We start from the raw sequence: 20,865 nt of genomic DNA, 5'->3' as shown, positions 1-20,865 counted from the left end.
CAGCTGAACATAAATAAAATTGTAACATAAATGTAACATAAGTACTTGAACATATAAGTAAACTAAACCAACTCATCCATCATCATAATAACCGAACCATCAACCACATACGAGAACTCTACGACCGGGTGCAAATGAAACAATAGCATGCTCATGACCGAGAGCACGGTAGTTCGAACTATTTATACAGCCTGCAGGGGGATACTCCTGTACCCACATGACATGAGGACCATACGACTTGTGCCACTCGCTAAAGTGCACACAAGGGGGAACTCATGACAACCTTTCCCAACAAGCCCCAACCATGTGGATCGTGCATCGCTCAGCACGACGGTACTAGAACTACTCCCGGAGCAAACTAGTACCACTTACAAGCTCGCCCGCTTACACCATCGATGTTCAGGCCTACAGAGCCACAGCTGCAAAGGTATTGGCTCGCCTTACCATTAGATCGGCATGTGGTGAGTAAGGTAAGTGTTAAAGCCAACTACCCCAATGATCGGCCTTAAAGGATGCAATCGGTCTGCGATGCCTGGGTTCCTCTCCAGAACTGCCCCCAGGACTTTCCTTCGAGGCAGACGTCACCCCTAACACCGCCTACATCTCGTCTCATACTCACCACTCATCCAACCAACATCTACATAACCATATACGTGAACAAGTAGTAAGCCCTAAGCTCGCGAACAACAGTTGAACCATTGCTCGTCTTCTACTGAGGACCTATGCATTGCTATGTATTTCGATCGACTCTTAGATATTTACCACGTTACCAAGGCTACAAGGATATAGATAAACAATTCAAGGTAGGGATTATGCAATCAACATAGGTTCTACCCATAAAAACCCGAGATCGACTCCCTATACATGCAAACCTATACATAAGCATAGTTTATCAATATTTAGATTTCATTCAATTCGACAAAAGGTGCAATATGATAGATGATTGCCTTGCTGCTCAGGTAGCTGCCTATAGTTACCCACACAACACTCGCCGAAATTCAGAAAATCGGAGTTGTCTTCGACCACGGTCGCCTCTTGCTCCGGCTCCTTGTTAGCTAAACAAGAATGCGTGCAATGATGAGTATGAATGAAAGCAACAAGTCATGCCACAATACTTAACAACATGCTAGAAGTATAAGACATGCGAATCAATGCAATACTAAATGATCTAAATGAAATCCGGAAAGTAACAACCATCCGGAGTATCCGAATTGGTTCGGAGTATCCGGGCTCAGACCCTCCGGGTGAATCTCTGGAAGAGGCGCTCGGTTGTTGACTTTTTATTTGATTGGCCCGGAGTATCTGGGTGAATCCAGAATATCCGGGTTCCAGAGTATCTAAGCCATCCTCCGATGAAGGCTCTCGGTTAGCCACCATTCTAACTTAACCCGGAACCTCTGGGTTGGTCCAGACTATCCGGGATGTACCGGACACTCCAAGTGAGGTTCCGAACGAAGCTCTTGGCTACACGATCACACAACTACCCGGAGTCTTCGGGTTTGACCGAATTATCCGAGTGATACAGACTTGGGTTCTTCATGATTTTTCCCCTCGGGTGATTTGACTCACTTTACAAATCTGTGCTACACAAACGTGCATATGCCATATCCAAAAGATTCTAAACCAAACTCGCACCCTAAACCCTAACCAATTTTGAACATAATTCGACGGACTATTTCTGTTGAACCCGGAGTCTCCGGGTGAGTTCGAAATATCCGGGTCAGCCTAGAAAAACTATTCTCGAGAGGATTTTGATTCGAGTTGCGATCTTTTCCAAGCCTAAAAGGAACATGTTAGGGATAGTCTAAGGGTCCTAGAACTTACTCATCAACTATCAACACGACTCTAGAGCTCATTTTCGACCAAAACTCCATTTTTACTTAAAAAAACTCAAGAACACCAAGAACTTCAAGAACTACTCGATTCTTTCACGAAAACAAAAATAGATTGGATAGATGAGTAGTTGATGAGCTAGAGAATACAATGATACCACATGCATACCTTGAATCCTCCACTTGAGCTTGGACTTTGGGAGAAAAGAGAGAGTGAGCTTGAGTGGGAGAGTGAGACGGGGAGCTGCTGCAGCTGAGCTACTGAGTGAGGGCGTGGGGAGTAAGGGAGGAGAGAGAGAGAGAGAGAGAGAGAGAGAGAGAGAGAGAGAGAGAGAGAGAGAGAGAGAGAGAGAGAGCAGGTGGGGTGCTGCCCACTTGATAGAGAGAGTGGGTGAGGTTTGGGGCCCTCGTGTTAGAGAAAATGGGTAATCCCAAAGCAATTTTCATTCTTTTCTCCCCTAATTTAGGGGCTTTTTATTAATACAGAAAAGTTTAGAGGCTGAAGTGAAAAATTGCCATTTTCCTGAAATAAAAATAATTTGAAAAGCTGAATGGATTAAGGGCTGCTGACGTGGCATGACACGTAGGCAAGTTTGAGGATGTGGCCGGATGATGTGACAGGCTGAGCTATCATGGCTAAGCTGACTGGATTAAAGAAGGTAACACATGGCGACATGTGGTTGGTTGGAGAAGGGTTATCCGTCGATCTACTCTCGGATCTAATGGAGACGACGCTTTGGAGCTAGTCGGCTGACTACAACGATGGCGGAAGGGAACGAGTAGCGACGGGAGAGGGAAAACACGGCGGCAGACTCACTAGAGTTGGCCGTAAACGGCACTCCAGTGTTCAGGGTGCAATGACAAGCAGTAGTGTAGCACCAAAGCAGCAGGTGAGAACAATGGAGTGGGTGGTGTTAGCAGGGACGTGATGACGTGAGCTGGCGGCATCGAACAGTGGTGGTAGCTCACCGTTGCATCGTCGGAGATAGCTAAATGACTCTAAACCGCACCAAAACAAGCGCGAGGGAGTTCAACAGAGAGAGGGGAACACAGGGAAACTTCCTAGGGGCTCACCTTGGATGAGAGACGCCTGTAGAACCGTCAACGATGGTGCACAGCGGATGGGGCTTGGAGCACATCAAGAAGGGTTGTTCGTAGGCGGAGAGTCAATGAGAAACGACGAAAATATCTCCTCGTGATCTTGCAGTGCCAGAGCTAGTCCCAGAAGCGGTGGGGAAGTGGCAAGAGTGGCGAGCGGCGAGCTCGGCCATGGTGATAATGGCGGCGGCGGTAGATCAATCGATCAAGAGTTCGAGTGCTCGGGAGCAGCGGCGGCTCTAGGGTTTGAAGGCGGTGCGGACGTCGAGGGCTCTTGGGTCCTATTTATGGGCAGGGTGATTTGATGGGGCTGGGAACCAAGGTGGCCGCGCAGTCGGAGTTTGGCTCAGGTCAGAGGTAGGAGATGGGCGCGAGGACCACATGTTATGGGGAGAGAGGAGGCGGCCGCTCGGAAGGTGACCTCCGGGCAGCAGGCGTGTGCAAACAAGAAAGCCTAGGTGAGGCGCGGGTGTGGAGACAGGCCAAAGAGTGGCCCCATTGGGAGGAAGAGTGGTGGCCGATATGGGCTAGTCAGCGGGCTTCGGTCAGGAGAGGAAAAAGAGTGGGCTGTGAGAAAAAGGAAGAAAAAGAGAAAAGAAAGGAGATTTGGCCGAAGGAGAGAAAAAAAAGATATTTTCTTTTGCAATCCATTTTCAAAATTTTCCAAAAATTAAACGACGCGCCTCGGGGTTTTTAAAAATTATTTTTCACACAATTAAAACTCTAATGCAACTATTCCACCATGAATGCATTCAACCATAATATAACCTATGGAAAAATTAAATTTATTTTAGAAAATAGGTTTTAACCTATTCTATTTATTTAAACCCTAATTAATTTTTAGGAAAATTTTAGGAAATTATGAAATAAAAAATCAGACTGTTACAGCTTGCTACACAACCGCTTCTATTTTGGCGTATGTCATCCATCTCTCCTATGCAAGTTCTTCTTTTAAAATGGCCATCATTTCTGACATATTTTCTTTTCTTTGTTTCTTGTAAGTGTCAGCATTTTTTTGAATCCGACCTTCCAAGGTCTCAAACCCTTGCCGCGTGTGTGACCAGTGTGCTCTTGTTTCCTAGTGCTAAGATTAGCTCGTCGTTCTCTCTACTGCCAGGAAAGAGCCCTGGGCACACTAGACATGGGCATCTCTAAGCTTCTATGTGACTTTTAGTTCTCGTTCGCTTTTGAAGCATAAGCTTCCATCAGCCACACGAGTCACCCCTCTCCCATATAGGTAGTTCTTCACTCATGGAATCCACTCAGCCATCATAGGTGTGATACTGCTTTTAGTTACGTCTTCTTCCATCTTCTCCCACTCGTCAAGTTTCCTAATGTACCCATATGAGCTGGTTCTGTGGGCGTATAAGTTCTTCTGGGAGTTGGCCTTGTTTGCTTCGCTAATCTTTTTTGCTTCCTCCGAATCCATGTACTTCACAAAATCATTCCAAATATCTTTCACCGTCGGATAATCATCCCAGTCCGGTGTTCGCCCTTTCAAGTGATAATTTCTGTACAATTTACTCTTACAATTCTTAAAAATTCTGTCAATTATTACTAAGGCCTGATGCTTCACTATGGCCATGTTGCATCCTTCAGGGTACTCTTGCGATAACTTGCCCCACATAAAATCCTTGATGCCCCACTTGTCACCTCATTTGCCTCTCCAATTTCTATAAGTGATTGCGACATGGTCCCTTATGAGACACCTGCATGCTGTCTTGAATGGCTCGAGTACATTTAGAGGTTTTATAGGCTCCCCAGCTGAATCAACCTCCGTAATGACAAAACGTCCCTCAGGCATCTTGCTAGGACCACGACCATGCCTCGGTTCTTTGGACGACTAACCATCCAGCGCAACATCACTGGTCGGAGATGAGAGTGCATCATCAGTGATCGGACCCTCTGGAGCATTAGCATTAGGTTAATTCAAGTTGAGGTATGCACTCGGGCTTCGCTCCAGAGTATAATCTGAGATTAGATCCTGGTCAGAGGAGGGGCCTTGTATTGGTGGGCATGTCCGTGGGCGGCGACTTGATTTTGTACGTGCCACTCCTACATAAAAATTCCATCTATTCAAATTTTTTGTAATATCAACATTAGCATATATGACAGCTAGCGGATACATCAAGAAATAGCAACTATCAGATTATGCTTAAATGCATCAAATAAATATTTCAGCATACTACTTAGGATGACCAAATAAGAGAACACTAGCTGAATAGCCCGTGCATTGCTACGGTAACAAAAACAGATCTTGCAACCAACGAGTTGACCAATTAAGAGAACATCAGGCCGCCAACTAATCATTCAGTAAATCACATTGATTGCTCTAGTAAAATTTAAGGAAACAAAGAGTGAAGTGCATCGAACAATGAAGCTATATGATTAATATTTTCTCAGATGAATAATTCATCTCAATTTACATCATTTTACAATGTTAGACCTAGTGATTGTACTCTTGTCTTCTCAATGTGAATATGAATGCTAGATAAACCATTCAGAATTTGGGCACATGGTGAGTTGTAGAATACTGATCCATATAATTAAACCAGCAGAGTGTGACTTATCCATAGATGACAAATTGTATTAAGGTTTTTGACATAACATTACCAAAATGAATTGAATAGGGGTTCTGGGCATATGACATGGGATTCAACATGTTTCACATAATCCACATGGCATAGTAAAACTTCTATCAAAATTTGAGAATTTTTGGAGCCACATATGATTTACTATGCATTATTGAAGCTATAGTAAAAAAGAAAACCTTATGATAGCTCAACTGGCTAAACTCTACTCTTTCATTGCTAAAGAAAATGTTATATTACCTTTGTTGACTATGATTATTAGCATCACTTACCTAACCTTATAAAAAAACCAGTAGAAACTCAAAAAATTGGGAATTAAGTTCAAGTAAACAAGTTTAATTTGCTAGTATATATGGTACGATATATGCAATAACTGCATGACTTCACCATAATGCATACCAAAAATGGATCATCTTGTAGGAAAAAAAAAAGGACTACGGTAGATGAACAATGAAACTGAAAATAGACTCCACTAGTAAAAAAACATTGGTTACAAAGTATAAATAAGAAAATTTTACTTGAAACATTGTTAGGGTTTTTCTCATTTTGTTTTGCCAAACTCCACTTTTTTCATTTGTAGTGGTGACTAAATATATATGTTTGTCAATAGCCAATATATGCATACAGACCCAAAATCAAAATAATTAAGTTATATGTCAAGTAGTCCTCTACTTGCTTATGCACATGTACCAAATCTCTAATAAATGTGGTTTTTTTCCTTTCTGAAACTTGGCATGCATATGAATTAACTAAGCAAGATCATGCACCGTCACTACCGACCCTACTACCAACGGTACCACACTGAGCAACGAGAACTGAGTTAGCGCCTCTGCCGATGACCGAAACGGTTTGGCTCCCGAAGAAGCTATCGAGATCATCGACATCTCTGAAGAGGATAAGGAGGAAGACGATGCCATACTCAAGTCAAGGTTAACTGCACGCTAGTGGGGCTGTGGAGACTCCGGCGGGGTAACTCCAGCTTTATACCCGGGCCAAATAGCCACGTAGGTCCGGAAGATGAAGCGAAACCAACACCGCAATGTCCCCCATTGAATACCTGGGGGGCCGTGACCATACCCCGGTCGTCCCTCCAATACGTGGCAGCGCTCCATGACGAATGCCTCATTTTCTCGCACAGATGTCCCGTCACATTAATAACCTAAACCCCTTTCAGCGCGTGACAGGGGTGTGAGCACAAGACCCTAAACGACCCCCTACATTGTCCAGTCAGAACACGGTAGTGGTATGTCTTATCCTGCAAGGCAAACACGTGGGATCCTCCAATTCCACACGTAACCTCTACTCTAGCGACCTCAAAGGACAGGAAGAACCATACCAAAGGAATCCAGATAACTTGTATCGGTCTCAACACGGAACCCGGAAGTACACCACATCCATCGATGTCCCTCTAACCTGGGGTCCCAACATCGCGCATGATAGCTCCAACAAACTCCTGGGCAGATCGCCACCACCAGTACGCCATCAGCCTTGGGCTTGCCATCAATGTACTCGGTTTCTAAATGAAAAAACTTCTCAAAGCACAGGGAATTGCCATCGGGCATCCTTGATACTATACCAGGCTAGGGTTTGTTTTTCCTCTACATTCTCTCCCCCCCTCTGAAACATCGGGGCACGAGAATGAGGGGGTACTGTTGGGGGAAAAATAAATCAGCCTAAGGATAATGGTTGAAAATTACCATCCAGTTCCCTCCGGAGCCTTGATCTCCAGACCCTCAATTAAAGGCTCAACCTCTGAAGTCATCAGATCCCTTCACGGTACCTCTTCGTACCTATGAAGTCTTCCCTTGTCTTAGCCGGCTCGGTCTCCCGAAGGCTCAGCCTCCCAAAAACCCGATGTCCCGAAGCCTTGGTCCCCTGAAACTTCAGCCTCCTGAAGCCCCAGCCTTCCGAAGTCCTACTTCCCAAAGATTTCATCTCCTGGTTCCATGCCTCCGAAGGCCCCCCACCTCGGGCTACTCGGGCCGCCTTCCCAAAGGCTACAAGGTGAGTCAACAGGCCTTAGGAAAGATCTGACGGAAGGGGAGCACCGGTCGTGCTTTGCCTGCAAGGAAGTGACCGGTATTAAAAGCCTAGGCTGATGGACGTCGCTCTAACACTCCGGCGTAATGGAGGCTATCCTGACACCCCTGACAGTGCGATGCCGGACTGCAATTGATGATCGGCTCACCACACTCAAGGGGGCAGGCACCACAATAGTTACCACGATGGATATTTATCTCCGCCGATAGGGTAGAAAGTAGTTATCCGGGATAAGGTCCAGTAATTCGATCAGATCTCAGATATCTGTACATTATGATAACTTGTACGTCAAGCTACGCATGGCCCTATAAATAGGGGGCCATGGTCATCTGGGCAGGAGGACGAGCTAGAAAGCAAAAAAGACACAAAGGTGAAAACACACCAAGTCACACTGTGATACTCCTCCCAGAGCGATCCATTTTTTCTACCATCAATACATTCATGATGTTCCTTCCTCTTAAACTTCGTCTCTAAGCTTGAGTCTTCTCCTTAGAAGAAACTCTCGCCGTACTTGCTGGGGCAAGACGAACTCTTGCTCCAACAGCTATGAGTGCGGAGGCCTATTCCATTTTTCCCTTTCTGATTTTAGCAATAAGTCTGTAAACCATATTTGTGGCACTTTTAATGATGATGCTAGTGTTTGGCATTCGCGGTTATGTCATTTAAATTTTGGTTCTATGACTCGACTTTCCAGCATGAGTTTAATTCTAAATTTCCATGGTCGAAGGTTCTAAGTGCCATAGTTGTGTGCAATCAAAACATCCTTGTAAGCCTCATAAGACAGCCGAGGAGAGAAATTTGGCACCTCTAGAACTCATTCATTCAGATCTATGTAAAATGAATGATGTGTTGACAAAGGGTGGAAAAAGATATTTCATGACTTTGATTGATGATGCGACTAGATATTGCTATGTTTATTTGTTGAAAACGAAAGATGAGGCTCTAGATAATTTTAAAATCTATAAGGCAGAAGTTGAGAATCAACTAGAGAGAAAGATCAAAAGAATTAGGTCAGATTGTGGTGGAGAGTATTTCTCTAGTGATTTTGACTTATTCTGTGTGAAACATGGGATTATTCATGAGAGGACGCCTCCCTATTCACCCCAATCAAACGGGGTTACCGAAAGGAAGAACCGCATATTGACTGACTTGGTTAATGCCATGTTAGACACTGCAGGATTATCTAAGACATGATGGGGGGGAGACCCTGTTGACTTCATGTCATGTCCTGAATAGAGTTCCTCTCAAGGATAAGGAGAAAAACCCAATTCGAAGAATGAAAAGGAAGAAAGCCATCACTTTCTTATTTGCGCACTTGGGGATGCTTGGCGAAAATCAATGTACCAATAACTAAAAAGTGCAAGCTCGGACCTAAAACGGTGGATTGTATCTTTCTCGGATATGCTCATCGAAGAATTGCTTATAGGTTTTTAGTGGTTAAATCTGAGGTACATGACATGCATGACGATACAATGATGGAGTCTCATGATGCAACATTTTTTGAGCACATATTTCCTATGAAAGATTTATATAACATGTCTAGACTATCTTCTGAGATGATTTCTAGACCTACTCCACCTCTTGAGTTTATTGAACAAACACATGAGAAAGATCCTGAGGAGGATGACAGTGATGCTCCTAGGAGGAGTAAGAGACAAAGGACTGCAAGTCTTTTGGCGATAATTTTACTGTGTACCTTGTGATGATACTCAGAAGTCTATTTTAGAAGTGTTTGCATCTCCAGATGCAGACTACTGGAATGAGGCTGTTCAGAGCGAAATGGATTCTATCATCACAAATAGGACTTGGGAGGTCACAGAACGACCATATGGTTGCAAACCTGTAGGTTGCAAGTGGGTGTTCAAGAAGAAGCTTAGACCTGATAGTACTATTAAAAAGTACAATGCTCGGCTTGTGGCCAAGGGTTACACCTAAAAGGAAGGTGAAGACTTCTTTGACACTTATTCACCTGTTGCGAGATTGACTACTATACGAGTGTTACTTGGCTGCCTCACAGGATCTCATCGTTCATTAGATGGATGTTAAGATAACTTTCTTTAATGGAGAGTTGGACGAGAAAATTTATACGGAACAGCTTGATAGGTTTGTAGTAAAAGGTCAAGAAGGCATAGTGTGTAAGTTGTTGAAGTCCTTGTATGGCCTTAAACAAGCTCCTAAACAATGGCATGAGAAGTTCGATAGAGCTTTAATATTTGCAGGCTTTTTGGTCAATGAGGCAAATAATGAGGTCAAGTCTTTCTTATCTCAAAGCTTTGATATGAAAGATTTGGGTGAGGCTGATGTAATCTTAAACATCAAGTTAACCAAAGCAGAGAATGGGATTACTCTTGTAGAATCTCATTATGTTGAGAAGGTCTTGAGCCACTTTGGCTATCAGAAAAGCAAGCCTTCTCCAATACCTTATGATCCCAGTGTGATACATCGAAAGAATAAGAAAAGTGGCAGGAACCAACTGAGATATTCTCACATTATTGGATCACTCATGTACCTAGCTGGTCATACAAGGCCTGGCATCTCATTTGTTGTGAGGAAATTGAGCCACTTTACTTCTAACCCGGGTGATGAACATTGGCGTGCGCTTGAGCGAGTCATGCATTATTTGCTTGGTACTACGAGTTATGGTCTTCACTATTCTGGGTACCCATCGATATTGGAGGGTTATAGTGATTCAAACTGGATATCTGATGCTGATGAGATTTACGCCACAAGTGGATATGTAGTCACTCTAGGTGGTACTACTGTGCCATGGAAGTCTTGCAAACAGACCATCTTGATGAGGTCAACTATGAAAGCAGAACTCATTGCATTAGACACAGCCACTATTGAGGCAGAATGGCTGCGTGAGTTATTGATGGACTTACATGTGGTTGAGAAACTAGTACTGGCTATTCTTATGAACTGTGATAATCAGACGGTTATTATAAAAATAAACATTTCTAAGGATAATGACAAGTCCTCAGGGCACATAAAGAGATAATTGAAGTCTGTTAGGAAATTGAGAACTCCAGAGTGATTACCTTAGATTATATCCAAACAACTAAGAACCTAACAGATCCCTTTACAAAAGGACTATCACAGAGTGTGATAGATAATGCATCGAAGGAGATGGGTATGAGATGAGTTATACCATAGTGGTAACCCAACCTATGTTATCGAAGATCCCGTGAATTAGGACCTGGGAATAACAAGCTATTGGTCTAACTGGAGGAGGGTACCTTTGTTGTTTGACCCACTTGAGTGAAGGTGCAATACTCTCAGAGATCTATAAGGTAGGTTGGCTATTGCCTTAATATGTTATGTTGGCTTTAAGTAGCTAAGATGCTAACCTACAGGACATTCTTGAAAGAACACATCTATATGAGTCTGACTGTTGGTCGCAGTCTATGAGATTTGGGTGATCTCTTGTAAACTCATGAAGAGACCATGGAGTAGGACTTATATGCTCCACCCGCGAGGTAGCCTACTGGTAGCCAAGTATCAGTTATGACTTTAAATAAAACTTGTCTGCATAGAGCTTGCAATTCAAGACATAGTCCATTGTTCAAGTTGTAAATGAGTGTAGCGTGATGTTCTAGTCCATTGTTCAAGTTGTAAATGAGTGTAGCGTGATGTTCTAGGTGGATATTCAACTTAACAGTCTCCACCGAAACACAGGTATATCAAACAACAGTAGAAAACTGGCAATTCTTTATGGGACTTCGAGATCTGATGGGGGATTATTAGAATTATTAGGGTTGACCCATATAATAATTCATAATAAATCTCAAATGCCCATATTGTGAAGAGATGGCCCATATTGAGATCCACCCTCTATTAATACCATATTGCTAATGAAAGTAGAGGTTGGAAGGTTTTCTCCTTATATATATGCAAAGACCCTCACCTCATTGGGTACACGTACAACATAGACTGCTAATTGAGAGTACACATAAAATTAGGAACACTCTTATTACGTGAGTCTATATAAGAATTAGGATTTTGCCTCTTTTTCTCTCGATTGTGCTGCCGCTGTAGTCTATTCCTCGCTCTTGAAACCCTTACTCTTGAGATCTTGCACCGGAAGAGAACGAATAAGGTTTTGGGAAGCGCTCCGCACGACTGCTCAAATTCTTCACCACGACTCATCTTTCTAGTCGCTTGGGCACTGCCCATTGTCATCGTCAACAAACTTGGCGCGCCATCAGCAAGATCAATCATGCCGTCAATACAGTACAACCAGCATCTTCAACGACCTCCATAACGCAGGACCAACACATAAAAATCTTGTTACTGGTACTTTATTTCCTACGATTCATAATTTTGAGTATAGTAGATCTAGTCATATGTTGTGTATTCGTACATAAGTCTAAATTATGCTTTGATGATATAATCATATCAGTTTATTAGTCTCTGCTTATAAATTATTTATAGATTAAATTAAACCTAAATGTGCCTTATGAACAACCGTGTTTTCTTCTTCATATTGGCCGGTGATAAAAATATCATCAGTCCCGTTAATAAGCAATGTATGTGCCGGCGACAGAGGACGCATGCACTGGTCGAATGCTATAGTTCTCTCTAACGTATGAGCCAGGTGCTCGATTCACCTTTAACGTGGAAAACTTCATCTATGGAAAGGGAGGCTGATGACCAGATGAGCACACAAGAGTAAAATACATTCCAGCATATATAAGGAGCTTGTCAACATCAGCAGCAACATATGGAACCTGATGCTGCTGGGAGACGGGATGGATATCCGACAACTGAAGTGTTGTGGGTGGGCTACCGTCAGTGAGTATCACTTGCCTTCACTTTGTTCTGCGTGCATGATAGATTTTGCATGTGCCAGCTTCCTCTTGTGAGAACAAGGCCCTTGCATAAACATCAGCATTGATCGACTGTACTGGTGTGGCGTCCACACCATCCTAGATACATCTGAACCTGCCACCTTCAGCGTGGGAAACTTCATCTATGGATAAGAGATGCTGATGATCAGATGAGCACAAAAGAGTTCAAAAAAAATACAAGCTAGAATCAGAATGGACAGACAAAAGAGAACTAGAGTCATTCACTCGATCAATTTCTCGACTTGTTCCACCCGTGCATGCTCGGGGCTATGAGCTTGTTAGCCCGTCTTCTGATTATGTTGTTGTTTGCTGGAAAACGTGCTATGCATGTAATTTAGTATTTAACCTACTCTTGTGCTTTTCCTAGTTCAAAATTAAAGTAAAATGTTTGGGTCAGTTATCATTGATGGAAAAAAGAATTGTGAGCGTAAGACAATTGAATGAGAAGGGTCATGAACAAATTATCACGCCAGTTGTACATACACACGCGCGCCCCTTCACACAGGTTATACTCGCTGAAGAATGGCGGAAACTTAATTGCTTTGTCAGCAATCCGAATAGGATTGTTGCCATGCATCTCTTGATCGAAACACCATTATTTCTCCTTGAGAAACGGTGCAGTCAGCTGCCATTTTCTTTACATAGACGCAAACGAATCCCCATGCCAACTCTTGCACGTAGTAGATATATACACGAATGGTTTCAGAAGCAGCCACACGTCGGGGGAAGCTTCCCCGTGGATCGTATCCTCTCTGCCTTCTCCCTGACCTTCCTCTCCGCGTTCCTCCTCTTCTCCTCCACCGTCAACCTTGACGCGGCGGCCACCTTGTTGATCCTTGACATCTCCTTGTTGTAGTCCTCCAGCGCCTTCGCTCGCTTCCTCTCCGAGTCACTCTGCAAGAGAAGATATCTTCAGTGAGCCTCTTCATGCAGAGTGCCCGTTTATTGGATCGTTGCGAGATACGTTCGTATGTAATGTGAAATACAAGTTATGTTTCAAATAAGAGGAAAGCCAAATATATAACAATGAATTCTGTAACGGATGGAAAATTGGGAGTAAATGGATGATCAAGAAAAATACGCGCTCGTATAATGAATGTAAGCTAGCACAAACCTCATTTTTCAGTTCCTTTTGGCGCCTGGCCTTGGCCTTCTTCTCGGTCTCCCATTCAGCTATGGTTTCCATCGTCTCGTTGCACCTAGAGATTGGTGGCAGTTGAATGTTAGCTTCAGATCAATAATTTACCAAACGATCATCGCATCGAATTCACCACTCACTGCTTCTTGATTTTCGTCAGCTTTTCCTTCTCCCAAGCATCTGCCATCGCTTCCGCTTCACTGGAAATAGCCGTTCCCGAAGTGGCAACCCTACTCCCTCTACCGGAATATGAGCTCATTGGTTTGTCTGTGGGGGCTGCAGGTGGCACCTGCTGATTCATCTGATCTTGCTCAAACCTCCTGCTCCCTTTCTTTTCTATTGGTTTTCGAGCAAAACTCGGATCCTTCTTTACGCTTGGGGCAGAATCGGCCACCTTCTCTACCACGCTTTGATCTGAGGTTATTCCCTGTGGCTTTTTTTGTGCCGGTTTTAATGGCCTCCTCACCGACACATTAGCTGAAATTTCACCAAATGGTATTAATGTATTGTCACAATTAGCAAGGCACACACAAACAATGAAACAAAAGCTGAAGATTATATTTGTATTGCGCACCTCCTTGTTCATCATCATAATCATCATCTACAGGCTCTTTACCGCTAAACCATTTAGAAATTTTGCTGCCTTCAATAGGCCTTTTCAGGCTTTCACCTCTCTTGGTTGGTGATTTCAAAGGTGGTGTGGTCTGACGCTCGTCAATTGACGCTGGCTTCTTTTGCGACCCTAACTTATCTGCAAGAGGCTTGTTTTCGGATACAAATTTCTCCGAAACAGGTTTCTCATGAGATGCCAATTTCTCCTCCTCTAGTGCAGCAATCGCATACGCCACTGCTGCCACCGTGGCTGCATACGCTGCGTCGTGTTCCTCCCCATTACTCATTAGCCCTGACAACGTCAACTTTGATCACTCGGCTTCCATAATAATTTCAACCGTTTCAACATAAATCAGATAAGAATAGTAGATTTAAATTATTTACACCTCTACGGAAACTTGTGCTTTGCTGAGATGGTATTGTTACAGTCTCGTTGCCACCTTGACCTTCCTGGCCCACCCCAGAAAACGTAACCCTGGAGAGAGGAAACCAGTATCACAAAATCTTGGTCAAAGTTCTAAATAGTTGTCATTTCCAACAGAAGATGAACATTTTCTGCAGATGCTATCTCTATGCTATGGAAAATAACATCGTTTGCTAGCTCCACTTTGAGGATTATAAAACCTTTGTAAAGACCTAATGGAAGAAGCGATAGATGCTACAAAGCAAAGAAATCAAACACGCAAAAGCTTACAATCGGAGTAGCGAAATGGAGCAATGAATATATAGATGAAGCTGTAAAGGTTTCTTGAAAAGATATGTACCTCAGTTGTTTCATGTCGCCATCCATGACGCAAGATCGAGTTGTGAACATCCAAGATCTCTCCTTATGCGCAAGCGCAACCTTGTGCAATGCACTCCAACTCCAAGCTTAAGTAGTAAGCTAAGTGTTGTACCACAAATTGCCTGTAAGTATATATATAGAGAAGGTTTAGAGAGAATACGAGATACAAGGCACGAAAGCAGTTGTCTTGCATTGGAGGCATGCAAGGGAAGGAAAGTGGAATCGCTTTGCCTTGTTCAAGTCTTTAAGAATCTCAACCCAGGCCTTTTGCTTGCAGTGTGATAGCTACTGCTATTAGATTCTTCTCCTCCCTTTCTGAATATTTGCCCTTCTTAATCTGTCGCACAGTGCAGTTTTACATTTGCCGCACAACCTAACGATATTATCAACTTAGAATGTTACTACATTGGAACCGAGCATCCAAAGTTCTGGTTGCAAATGAATAGTTTGCTGTGTTGGATGCACTGCTCAAGGTATGTATCTCAGGTTTTGTTTGGTATTCTCCACGGATAATCCAATCCATTGCCTATTTTGTTGTCAGAGTATTGATTTAAAACAATGCAAATTAACCAATATAAATTGCAGTACATGGCAACTAAAGCAAAAACATTATCCTCCACTTCCAACAAGTCATTATGCCGTCTACCACAAGTTTCCCAATTGCCATGATAGTTAGAACTATGGAAAACAAGTGGAGCCAAACAAACCTGAGCAGCAAGCAAACCATGGCAAAGGTAGAAGAAAAGTTAACTTAAAAGATAGGCCACCAAGGTAGAAAAATGCGGTACTCGATCCTCCATAACATTTAGAAGCGTTATAATCATACCAAGCACAGCACTCCGCTGAAATATAGCAGAAACACACAGATGGAAAATATCATATCTCAAGGCTTGAACACAATAACGTGCAGAGGGTTCAGTCGTCACCATCAACCATGCAGATGACAAAACTCCAATAATAACCAGCGCAGAGGATACAATGAAGCAACTAACTTAGCATATAATACAAACAATAACGTGCAGCTAGTTTCACATAACATACTGTTATCTTTTACTCGCACTCAACACAACCACTATATAACCTGAGTACCAGACTAACCATCTACTTAATAGAGCTACAAATATATCTAGCACAAAAATGCTACATTAAATACATGTCCATTCGTTCCAGACATAGGAGCAGCACAGGCAACTGAAACCCAGTAGCTTCAATGCATTGTTCTCACAAGGTGGGGTTATAACGAAGATGCTGCTCATAGTAATCTATAAGCTGCAAACGAGAAAAGATAATTGTTGTGGTGTTATTTGATTTTCCTTCATCAAGTGACATGAGAAGACAATGAGGTCATACCACCAAGGGGTTATTAGCTTTCAACTCCTTGTCATCCACAAATACCTCCTCTCCATCGGACCTGTTCATCATGATGGTTAGGAAAAATATTCAGCAAATTTAATAAGACGAACACATATGTACAGAGCATAATGGCAAACATGTGAAGAGGAGTTATGTTGACCAAACATGTAAACCACTTTGTGCTAGTAGAAACATAAAGAACAAGAAACCGGATGGCACACTCAACAGCAGAGACAGTGCAGGGTAAAAACATTAAAATGCCATGATAACTAGACAGGATAATCACTGATCGATGATGACAGTCCAGATGGTTTATCGTAACATCACTTTTTCCATGTGTATGTAATGAATTTAAAGGTTCTAGAGCTGACCCATCACTACAGCACTTGAATGCCAGATCAATATGCTACTACCAAAGCTATGCAATATCTCCTTTGACTAAAGAACATGGATCGCAAATTTACTTGAAATACATAGAAGACCGTAGTCCAGCTTACAGAGTGAAAGAGCCTGAATGCTCCGTATTTTCTTACCAAAACCATTTTGAAAAGGCATTTCCAAAGCTGACTGGAATAATGCATAATACAGTCAACGAAATGAATAATACAACAATTTATGCCAAGACACCTGAAAGGACTTCTTGTTACCAATACCATATGGAGTAGTAACCTACAACATAACTGTATTGTATGATTTGGAACATGTCACCATTTGTTTCTGTTATTCAAAATTTGGTGCAGACCAAGAGATTCTATGCCTAGATTAGGATTTCATACCAATGTATATTAAACAAATCATGAGTTCATTCTAATAATCAGGAATGTAATCCCCCAAGTTGAGGTACATGAGAATATTCAAATGCATACTTTGAGCTCCCAGATAAACTCTTCTGAAATTAACTTCCTAATATTCATTGGACAAAAGGTCCAGAATCTAGGCGAGCACGAACAATAAAGTAGTGCACGAAACATGTTGACTGTATAATTTAAAACATATCACCATTTGTTAACATTGCTTGAAGTTGTTAAAAACAAGGTACTTCCATGCCCGATTATCATTTACTATTTGATACCAAAGTATTAAAAAAAAATTGATAATATATAAAGTATGTATCTCTTAAGTTGAGGTACACTGGAATATATATACAAATGCACATTTAAAGCTACCGAATGAACTCTTCCTAAATTATCTTCGTAACATTGGCCTAATTATATTATCCAATCCATTTCATAGGAAGCTCAACAAATTGATCTGAAGACAATTTAGCTATCATAACCCAAGATTATCAGAACAAGAAAGAGATTGATTTCAAAAACCAGTGTCCAGAGTACAGGATGTAATACATAACAACAATATTAAGAAGGCTCTATTATATATCCTAAATCCATGTCTAATCTAGCCCAATCCTAATTTTATGAATATTCTAGAAAATTGGATAGGAAATTCAACTAAGTTCCTAATGGACATGATAAATGCATGTAAATATATCTTTATAGCTACTGTCATGCAGACAAACAATTTGAGTTTTAAATCCATTCACATATTGCACTATCAGCTTAGCGCCTTGGGATAAGACATGAAGCAGAAGATAATATAAAAAAAAATCTGTAAATGTGTGAAGAAGAACCAACAGTAAAGGTGATACACTAAGGACAGCAAATTAAGCACTCTACTCTGACAGACTTGTGGTTCAATGTTGCCTAACATATCATTCTTTGCGGTGATCTTGCTCTTATTCGAAAGGGAGCAACACCAAAATCAGTAAGTGGAAATTAAACTTCGTATAGATTTAGTAACTAAGACCAGTAGACTAAGGAAGAAGCTACAAAATTAATCACCTGAGTGCCTTGAACGTTATTGAAACTTGCTGCACACCATCCAAAATGGTGGCAAAATAGCGCACTGGCTTGATGATCTTAGTAATATGAATTTGGCTAGCACAATCCTCCCCCTTGTTCTTATCACCAGTTTCTCCTTCTGTGGAGTCAACATACTCGTTGCCTGGCTTCTCACTTGTGCGATCACGAAGATCTCCTTGCTCTTGTGTTGCTTCATCCTGCTTAAACCTCCTCACACATCCAGATTTGCGCTTCTTGGCACCAGTCACCTGGCCACCCTGAGATGGAGGTGCCCGTACTGAATTGTTCACCTTTGATAAATCATTCACGGGGTGATCGTCAGTCAAGCTAACAGATAGAGGAGCCCATTGAGATGGAAGCCCATCCGAGACCACACCATAACTACCCTCCTGTAGTACTCTTTGCCCAAGAACATTCATTGACCCTTCAAGCCCCACAAATGAGGACTTGTTACTATTATTACTGGCTCTCCTAGTACTTGTCCTGCTGGGAAATATCTTGGGTTCTGGGGCAGGAGTGCGAGGCAGGGACCGGGACTCTGACCGAGGTGGACGACCTCGTTTACCACGAGAAGGGTTATGATCGGTTGTTGGAGTAGTTGTGGTCTTACGCTTCCGTTTCCGAGAGGACCTTGGTGACCGTGACCTGCATTCCATGAAACCACCAGCACCAAAAACAATGTTATCTGCTGCAGATGTGAATCGAATGCAGGACAGAGAATTGTTCCGCATCCATACCGCTTCTCGAAAGCATCAACAAAGTCTTTGCAGGCCTTCAGGTTTTCGAAGGGCTCCCATGTGTTAGCACTCTCCGGCCACCCACGCCTTATAAATCGCATCAAAGTGTGAGGACTATAGTATCAGCAGTAATATTTGCAGTAAACATGCATAAACACGACATTCAGCTTTGAATCCGCAGTACACAATCAAGGAAAGAAAGAGCAATCATGCAGTATATAATGCATCTATTGAATGAAGCAAAGATGAAGTTAGAGGAAGACATAATTCAGTGTCTACCAAAGATGGCCACCAAATTGCAAGATGCGACGACATGCACACATTTGACAAGATAATGAAATAGTTGGTCCTAACATCATACCGCAATTAAAAGAACTTCAGTAGAACAATGCTATATTGCTATCAACAGCCATTCTAGACTAGCATGGAGTTCATGACTCAACACCCATACCGCACTAGAAACGTCCAGACAGCATGAAGAAGGTAGATCAAAGGTCACAATGCACTGATTTTCAATGAAACTCCACCAGAGGAATCAAATCATAGAAAAGACAAGAACATGGGTTCCATGAACTAATACAGAACCAAAATTTCCAGAGGAATTCATCACAGCCCAATATCTCCGAGATCACAATCCCCATCCAAGAACAAGCATATGTAATGCACCAAACACCAAACCACGCCCAAAGGCTGCGAACGGCGCAAAAATCTGAACTAACAATGCTCTGAACAAGCACGAGGAACTAGCGCTACGACTACCCGGAAATTCCAAGAAAAGAAAGGCATTGTGGGCGAGAGGAGAAGCGGCATCACCAACCATTTGACGAGGTACTGGAGCTGGCCCTTGCGGCGGCGGCGGCGGCGGATGGCCTCGATCTCAAAGAACCCCTCGGCCAGCTTCGGCGGCGACCCCCCCACCGCCACCTGCGCCGCCGTCTTTCCCGACGCCTCCTCCTTGCCTTCCGGCTCCGTCTCCCCACCTTCCCCCTGCTCCCCCTCTTCATCCCCTTCCCCCTCCTCTTCTTCCTCCTCACTCTGCTCCTCTTCCTCCTCTGCCTCAAAAGCCTCAGCCGGTGGCGGATCGCCGGAGCCCTCCATCGCCAGCGACTCTTTCTTTCCCCGCGCCATGGCGAATCTTGCCCCCACCCGCCGGCTTCACGTTCCCCTCGCGCACCTCCTCAAATAGATGGATCTTTTGCAGATTTTGCTGAGCGCGGTGCTGCTTGTTGCAGCCGCCTTTTCTTGGATGGATTTGTGCAGGGGGTATAGTCCGTACCGCGTGACGCTTCTATACCGGGACAATTGCTTTTTTCCATCCTACCGGATGGCACACGCCAAAATGCCACTCTACCAAAACTTCACTCCCATTTGCCACTAGGCTGAGATTGTATATACAGTAACCGCCAGAGCTGAAAACAGTACTATGAGCTAAAATTCTTATGTAATTCAAACTAAAAAATACCAAAAAATGTGTCGATTTTTGTACATGCTCTATAATTCATAAGCAACCCATTTTAACTGAATTCACCTAAAAATATTTTGTAGAATTCAAACTAAAATTCCCCAAAATGTGCTACTTTTGCAACTTGTAGCAATTTTTAAGGCCTTACAAAAATTCCCAAAAAATCTAGAAAAATTCACTAATATTCTTCTAATGTGATGTACTGATTTCTAAAATTATCTCACACCCTAGGTTATAAGTGAAAAGGTGAGTTCCTTTGTAATGTCTATTTATTATAATGTGATGTACTAATTTATTAGTAATGACTATTACAAAGAAACTCACTTTTTCACTTATAACCTAGGGTAGGAGATAATTTTAGAAATTAGTACATCACATTAGATGAATATTAGTGAATTTTCCTAGATTTTTTAGGAATTTTTTGTAAGGCCTTAAAAATTTCTAAAAGTTGCAAAAGTAGCACATTTTTAGAAATTTTAGTTTGAATTTTACACAATATTTTTAGTGAATTC

General features: G+C 42.5%; 2 protein-coding genes across 3 annotated transcripts; both read right to left on the bottom strand.

Moving 5' to 3' along the window:
* Window positions 1-12,830: 12,830 nt before the first annotated feature.
* Window positions 12,831-15,775, bottom strand: LOC133903450 (remorin 1.4-like). Of its 2 annotated transcripts, none has more exons than XM_062344835.1 (6): window positions 14,923-15,775; window positions 14,545-14,633; window positions 14,121-14,450; window positions 13,687-14,023; window positions 13,523-13,607; window positions 12,831-13,302 (listed from the first exon to the last, which is right to left on the bottom strand). In XM_062344835.1, the coding sequence occupies exons 1-6, from the start codon at window positions 14,970-14,972 to the stop codon at window positions 13,111-13,113; spliced, it is 1,083 nt and encodes a 360-aa protein (XP_062200819.1). In that variant the 5' UTR covers window positions 14,973-15,775; the 3' UTR covers window positions 12,831-13,110. The 2 variants fall into 2 exon arrangements, with proteins under 2 accessions (XP_062200819.1, XP_062200820.1); XM_062344836.1 differs by lacking the exon at window positions 14,923-15,775 and adding an exon at window positions 14,783-14,832.
* Window positions 15,776-15,916: 141 nt separating this feature from the next.
* LOC133903449 (probable chromo domain-containing protein LHP1) lies at window positions 15,917-20,195 on the bottom strand. The gene is made up of 5 exons (XM_062344834.1): window positions 19,709-20,195; window positions 18,892-18,978; window positions 18,134-18,799; window positions 16,293-16,353; window positions 15,917-16,211 (listed from the first exon to the last, which is right to left on the bottom strand). The coding sequence occupies exons 1-5, from the start codon at window positions 20,017-20,019 to the stop codon at window positions 16,164-16,166; spliced, it is 1,173 nt and encodes a 390-aa protein (XP_062200818.1). The 5' UTR covers window positions 20,020-20,195; the 3' UTR covers window positions 15,917-16,163.
* Between the last annotated feature and the right edge of the window lie 670 nt (window positions 20,196-20,865).

This window comes from Phragmites australis, chromosome 21 (genome assembly GCF_958298935.1).
Source record: "Phragmites australis chromosome 21, lpPhrAust1.1, whole genome shotgun sequence".
NCBI classification, from domain to species: Eukaryota; Viridiplantae; Streptophyta; class Magnoliopsida; order Poales; family Poaceae; genus Phragmites; species Phragmites australis.
The sequence above is the reverse complement of the archived record's forward strand: the minus strand, read 5'-3'. Positions and strand labels throughout refer to the sequence as shown.